The 7,500-nt window shown below is 45.1% G+C and overlaps 1 protein-coding gene across 2 annotated transcripts in view; it reads right to left on the bottom strand.

The window, feature by feature from the left end:
* The window catches only part of ephb2b (eph receptor B2b), a 343,815-nt gene that overhangs the window by 25,423 nt on the left and 310,892 nt on the right, over positions 1–7,500 (bottom strand). For both annotated transcript variants that reach the window (XM_063214832.1, XM_063214833.1), the window contains exons 13-14: positions 6,778–6,993; positions 4,169–4,318 (exon numbers count right to left, since the gene is read on the bottom strand). In XM_063214832.1, coding sequence (XP_063070902.1) covers positions 4,169–4,318; positions 6,778–6,993 — 366 coding nt within the window. The remainder of the gene's footprint in view (positions 1–4,168; positions 4,319–6,777; positions 6,994–7,500) is intronic.

Genomic DNA, 7,500 nt, shown 5'->3' with positions numbered 1-7,500 from the left:
CTGTAAGACAAACATCGTTGTCGATGGTTTGGCTTCTGAGGCACGTGTTTCGGATTTCAAAAACACTGATGTGCTCAACCATTTCCTCCGGCCAACGGGGGACGGGGAACAAAAAATCAATCCATTAAAGCCGTCGGAAATCTTCGCCGAGAGTACTCTGGAGCTCAGAAGAGAATGAAGGAGGCGAAGAGACGTGTGGAGCTCAGAAGAGGTGAAGGAGGCGAAGAGACGTGTGACGGGACAGAGAGGGCAAGAGGAGAGGACGAGAGAGAGCAAGGGACAGAGAGAGAGAGAGAGAGAGAGAGAGAGAGCGCAAGGGACACAGAGAGAGAGAGAGAGAGAGAGAGAGAGAGAGAGAGAGAGAGAGAGAGAGAGAGAGAGAGAGAGAGAGAACTTGAGCACGAGAGAATGAAAATGAGAGAGAGAGAGAGAGAGAGAGAGAGAGAGAGATTGAGAGAGAAAATAGAGAGACAGAAAGACAGAAAGAGCGCGAGAGAGAAAGGGGTCATTCAGGGTGAGAGACACTGAAGAGTATGCCAAAGATTTAACGTGAGTGATGGGGATTTATGGTGAGAAAGATTGAGAAAGATTGCGAGTGAGAGAGAGATGGAGGGCCTGAAAAAGACTGGCAGAGACCAAGAGAATGAGTCAGAGAGAGAGAGAAGGTGAAAGAAAGTGAGAGAGAGTATGTGTGTGAGAAAGAGAGAGAGTGAGAGAGAGAGAGAGAGAGAGAGAGAGAGAGAGAGAGAGAGAGAGAGAGAAGAGAGAGAGAGAGAGAGAGAGGAGAGAGAGAGAGAGAGAGAGAGAGAGAGAGAGAGAGAGAGAGTGTGTGTGTGTGTGTGTGTGTGTGAGAGAGAGAGAGAGATAGAGAGAGAGAGAGAGAGAGACAGAGACAGAGTGTGTGTGTGTGTGTGTGAGAGAGAGAGAGAGAGAGAGATAGAGAAAGAGAGAGAGAGAGAGAGAGAGAGAGAGAGAGAGAGAGAGAGAGAGAGAGAGAGAGAGAGAGAGAGAGAGAGAGAGAGAGAGAGAGATAGAGAAATGTGAGAGAGTATGTGGTGGAGGGAAACTACAAAGTAAATCATGAGGGGCGTTGATAAGAGAACGTCTGTTTTTTTTGTTTTTTGAGCAAGTAACGGTGTGGTCTTGCGTGGATGAAGATGGATGATAACCTCACATGCGTGTTTACGTTAGCGGCCTTCGCCTTCGCCCCGGCCCTCGCCTTAGCTCTCTACCCATTCATCAAACACAGCAGAGTATAGAGAAGCACAGAACAGAAGAGAGGAGAACAGAGCAGCACGCGAGTGTTATTGCAGCACAGCCCTATGGACAGGGCCGGATTAGCGCACAGGCTAGATATGGCTGCAGCCTAGGGCCCCCCACCTGCCAGGGGGCCCCCTGACTGTTCAAAAGTGGAAAAAAATGCAGAATTGTGACAACTTCTGTCGTGTTGAATGCAGTTGTGAATCTATTTGATACTCCTCTCCACATTTGTTAGACATGGTTAGACATTCTTAATTCCTTGTTCACAATTATGACTCCGTATATGTCAATTTGTCACGTAATTTGCTTTCCGGGGGCCCCCACAGCAACATGTAGCCAAGGGGCCCCGGGCCATCTTAATCCGGCCCTGCCTATGGCTACAGTGCCCTGGCACCGACACTCACTCCCTCTCTGCCTTGGATAATGCACACGTCATGCACAAGCTTGTGTGCATACACAAACAAACGCAAAAACTTGTTTTCTCTCTTTCTTTTTCTTTCTCTCGCTCTGATTTTCTCTTACCGTCTCTATTTCTGTCATCTCACATAATTTCTTTCACTATATCTCTGTGTCTGTCTGTCTGTCTGTCTGTCTGTCTGTCTGTCTGTCTGTCTCTCTCTCTCTCTCTCTCTCTCTCTCTCTCTCTCTCTCTCTCTCTTTCTCTTGCTCTCTCTCTGTCTCTCTCTCTCTCTGTCTCTCTCTCTCTCACCAACATGATCTCCAAAAATTCTGTGCTCCTGGACACGGATGTTAAGGACACAAAATCCGTGTCCAGGAGCACGGATTTTGCCAAAATTCCGTGCCCCTGGACACGGAATTGTTTTCCGTGCTCCTGGACACGGAATTGTTTGAAGTGCTTTCTATTGGCTATTTCCACAGTCTTGTGTTTTCTCAGGATTTTTCTCATTTCAAATATTTTGTCTAAAAAAAAAAACATTTCTTACTGACAGGTTAGGGTTAGGGACTGTTTTGGTCTGGGCACAGCTAGTTTTCTTTCATTCATTATATGAGTTTGATAGCCTAGCAACCAACTGGAAAAGGTATTTCTCAAAAATATGTCTTTAATGACAGGTTAAGGTTAGGGAATGTTTTGGTCAGGGCACAACTTAAATTGCTACAGCATTATTTTGTTTAGGATTAGCATTTGGTATGTATTTTTTAATGATAGAGTTAACACAGTACTGTGGTAATAGCCTATAGAAAGCACTTCCGTGTGCCCATTACGGAAAACAATTCCGTGTCCAGGAGCACAGAAAACAGTTCCGTATCCAGGAGCACAGAATTTTGGCAAAATCTGTGCTCCTGGACACGGATTTCGTGTCCTTAACATCCGTGTCCAGGAGCACGGAATTTTTGGAGATCAGGCTGCTCTCACACATACACACACACACACACACACACACACACACACACACACACACACACACACACACACACACACACACACACACACACACACACACACACATATACGCCCGTCATTGGGCGTGTCCTTGCACGCAAGAGTCAAGTAAGCGTGAGGACCAAGTGAAGCACCGTGTCAGGTTTTTGTGAGGGGCTGTCTGCTCTTCTGCTATGTTCTGGAAAGCGTAGTTGTTAGCAGTTAGCAACTTCGGTCGTTGCCAATGGGAAGCTGCATTGCAACCAACAAAGTAGCTAACATAGTTAGCAATTTTGCTTTCCAGAAATGCACCCGTGTTATGTTCTGCTCTGTTCTCTGCTGGTGTGCTTACACATGCGGGACATCCATGTTCTGTACGTGGGCGGCGAGCTGCTGAAGCATGAATGTGGTGACGCTATACCGTCACGGTCAAACGCTAATTTTCTCATACTGTGTACAGGAACGTGGCCATGTGCACTGAAGCTAATCAAGCCTGCTCGTTTTAAAAATAGAAGTCATTTCTTTTCATTCCCAAACTGCCACCAGAAGTCTGAACTTGTAATATAATATATGTACAACATGTAATTGTCTGATATAAGTACATTATCAACATATAATTACCTGATGTGACTATATTTTAAATACACATCAGCAATCTAATGAATGTAATAAATGAGTTGTAAAGTCAATGGACGATAGCCTATATAATCTACACATCATCAGCTTATGTCCATTAATAAGTACATTACAAGGTACACACATTGGAATGACTATGTGGATTGGCATGGCACCATATATAGCAATGTGTTCGTGCTACATCCCTGTGCATGAGTGTATGGCTAACATCATGTTGTAGGCTCGTTATGACTAGTAGAGGAAGCTGGCCAGGAACTTCAAGTGGGGCACTGCCAAATAAACAAGACTACAGTGCACATGGCATTGATTGTATCAATATAAAGGTTATTATTTGCAATTAGTCATTTACAAAACAGCTCTACTTTCACCAGGACTCCCTGGCAGAAGATACTCTAGTCTCAATGGGACAATCCTGGCTAAATAAAGGATAAATGAAAAAAAAAATACTCTGTCATTCTGGTAAGTTACTGTGACACTATGTTGATTAACCATCAGACCGATTATGGAATGCTCAATCGCACACATTCTGTTATATTGCAATTCAGCTGTTACCAGAACTGCAATGACCAAGTCCTAATGTGTTACTAAAGGCCTTATGCACTGTCATAGTGGTGTAGTACTATAGTAGCAAAGAATTTTCAGTGACGGCATGTGTTAAGGGGCTACGAGTCAAAACTGTGTCAAACATTGAATAGAAATGTAGAATATCATCAAAAGCCATTCAATGAAATACATTTCTGGACAAGGGCCATGGGATATCTTTGTAACGAGCACAGCATCGTTAACGAAAAAGCCCATCCAGAACATTCAACAATCAACACATCACCACCACATTCGCTCTTCTTGTTTACACCCCACCCCCATCCCAAATCATGTGACTGTGGTACATACGTCCTGATTGGTCATGTCCCAGTAGGGCCTCTCTCCGTATGACATCACTTCCCACATGACGATGCCGTAGCTCCACACGTCGCTGGCGGAGGTGAACTTCCTGTATTGGATGGCCTCGGGGGCGGTCCATCTGATGGGGATCTTACCCCCCTGGAAAAAAGAAACCATGTTCACCATGTTACTACCTTAGTGTGGACATCTGGTACCCCACAATGGTTGTTAGGTGTACAGACACACAACCACACTCTCATGCATACAGACACACATACACACACCCACACACACGCACACACCACGCACGCCTGCACACAGGTACACATGCACACACACAAACGCAAGCATGCACGCGCATTCACACGCACACACGCACACATGCACGCACACACGCAAACACAAACACACACACACACACACACACACACACACACACACACACACACACACACACACACACACACACACACACACACACACACACACACACACACACACACACACACACACACACACACACACACACACACACACAGAGAGAGAAAGGAAACAAGCATGACATTTAGGAGAGCAATATCCTCTTCAAAGTAAATGAAAAAGAAGCACAAGGGCTACGGGAACTGTGACATTCACTCTTTGGCCATGATTTAAGACAACCTTTCGAGAGGCCAAGGGATTGGAGAGATGATCAAAGAAAAGAAGAGAATAGGGGCAGGAAGAGAGTGGGGGGAGAGAGAGAGAGAGAGAGAGAGAGAGAGAGAGAGAGAGAGAGAGAGAGAGAGAGAGAGAGAGATACAGAGAGAGAGAGAGAGAGAGAGAGATACAGACAGAGACAGAGACAGAGAGAATGAGCAAGTGATTGCAAGATAGAAGTAAACAATGAAGAATCTCACACAGAGAGTGAGAGAGTAAGATTGACAAAGAAAATGAGAGCGAAAGATGGAGAGGTCGAGAGCAAGATAGAAGTATAGAAGTGAAGAACAGAGAGTGGCAGAGAGAGAGAGAGAGAGAGAAAATGGGGGCACTCAGCTTAATAAGAAGGAGGTGGAGACAGTAAAATGAGTCGCTCGGGGTACTGAGAGATGGAGAGAGGAGCAGAAGCACCACTGGAGAGAACCAATCAAGCCCAGGGCAGGCAAACAGCAAGGGCAACACAAAAAGAATAGAGAGAGCCGTGCACAAGAGCATACAGTACTTCAACACTGACAATCAGCGGTGTAGTGGAGGGTAATCCCCTCTGCACACTCCTTTTTTATGATTAGTTATGTACACTGTTTGCCTCACGTTGTAAGTATATTAGCAATATAGGCCTACTACACTGTTTGCTTCACATTTCAAGTATATATTGGTGATCTAAACTGTTTGCCTCATGTTGCAAGTATAGGCTATATTAATAATCTACACGTTGCTACTGCATGTTAAGTTTCTATACTGTATGGCCTGGGCCATGGTGCAAAGGGCTAAGGCACCATACTGTTATACACTAGGGACCCAAGGTTGATTCCATCCCAAGGTCCTTTGCCGACCCTACCCCATCTCTCTGTCAACCATTTCCTGTCCACCTCTCCATCTCTCGTCATAATGAAGGCAAAAAGCCCCAAAAAAGAAAAAAAAAAGGTTTTATACTGTAGTTTTTAGGTTTTGGTTAATTTTGTAGTACAATACAACCCAATACAATACAATACAATGCGTAGTAGTTGCTCTAAATCGCACATGCTGCGGTTTTATTGGCAGCTGGAAATTGGTCAAGCAGTTGTCCAAACACACCCGTCAGTATGCTAAATAAGAGAAATCTGATTTAGCTGATTGAGTTAGCGTTGCCCCAGCCTCTCTCCCTACTGACCTTGTTGGTATGTAAGATGTGTGGCCACATCAAGGTCATGCTTCAGTCATTCCCTCGCCTGCATTAGACTGACAGCTAAAAGGACCTTGCGATAGATTGCATACCGTATATTCAAACCATAAAGCAGTGTTTGTGTATGTGCATACGCGCGCGCGCGTGTGTGTGTAATGGCATGTGTATGTTTGTGCATGCGCATGTTTATGCATGTGCGTGTATATGGGTATTTTCATGGTTGTGTGTGTGTGTGTGTGTGTGTGTGTGTGTGTGTGTGTGTGTGTGTGTGTGTGTGTGTGTGTGTGTGTGTGTGTGTGTGTGTGTGTGTGTGTGTGTGTGTGTGTGTGTGTGTGTGTGTGTGTGTGCGCGTGCGTGCATCCTCGCCCATGTGTGTATGTTTATATGTAGGCCTATGTGTTTATGCGTGTATGTGTAATGCAATGTGTCTATGCCTGTGTATGTGTCTATGTAGACTTATCTGTATGACTATGGACACATCCACCAGGCAAGTTATTCAGACCGGGCCGAAAGGAGAAGTGAGGTGAGGTGTGTGTATGTATGCGTACGCACATGTATGCCTGCATGCAGGGCCGCTGACAGCTTTTGCTGGGCCCAGGACAAAGTCGTCTGAAAGGGCCCACCACCCAATACATACAATGTAATGTGGACCCAATTCTGGGCCCCCTTATGCCCCCAGGCCCGGGACAACATACCCCTTTGTCCCCCCTGTCGGCGGGCCTGCCTGGATGTCTGTTTGCGTATGTAACCCTGGACTCACCAGGGCGCTGGTGTAGGTGGGGTCGGACGTGTCGTCCTCCAGGAAGCGGGACAGGCCGAAGTCGGAGACCTTGCAGACCAGGTTGCTGTTGACCAGGATGTTGCGCGCGGCCAGGTCGCGGTGCACGTAGTTCATGTCGGCCAGGTACTTCATGCCCGACGCGATGCCACGCAGCATGCCCACCAGCTGGATCACCGTGAACTGCCCGTCGTTTTGCTGGCAAGACAAACAAACAAACAAATAAACAAATAAATAAATACACAAACACACACATATGTGTTCATCCCCACCGTGAACTGCCCATCATTTTGCGAATGAATAATCACAAACAAACAAAGAAACAAATCACACAACAGTATCCACACTGTACTGTACACAATTCATCCACACTGTTAACTGCTTATCATTTTGCTGGTGAATAAACAAAACAAAACAAAATAAAAAACAATTAACCTATATAATAACTAAATACACATATGGATTCATATACACAGTGAACTGGCTTTCATTTTGCACGTGACTAAACAGAAACATACGTACATACAGTACTTACACAAAAGAAAAAAGAAGTAAACACACATTTGCATTCATCCACAACATGAAGTGCCCATCATTTTGTGGGTGAATAAACAAAAAATAGTAAAAATGCAATAAAATACAAATAAACACTGTATATATATCTGCATGCATTTTTCCATCTGTTCTTGTTTCGATTAGATCATT

This window comes from Engraulis encrasicolus, chromosome 14, assembly GCF_034702125.1.
Source record: "Engraulis encrasicolus isolate BLACKSEA-1 chromosome 14, IST_EnEncr_1.0, whole genome shotgun sequence".
In the NCBI taxonomy this organism is placed as follows: Eukaryota; Metazoa; Chordata; class Actinopteri; order Clupeiformes; family Engraulidae; genus Engraulis; species Engraulis encrasicolus.
The sequence above is the reverse complement of the archived record's forward strand: the minus strand, read 5'-3'. Positions and strand labels throughout refer to the sequence as shown.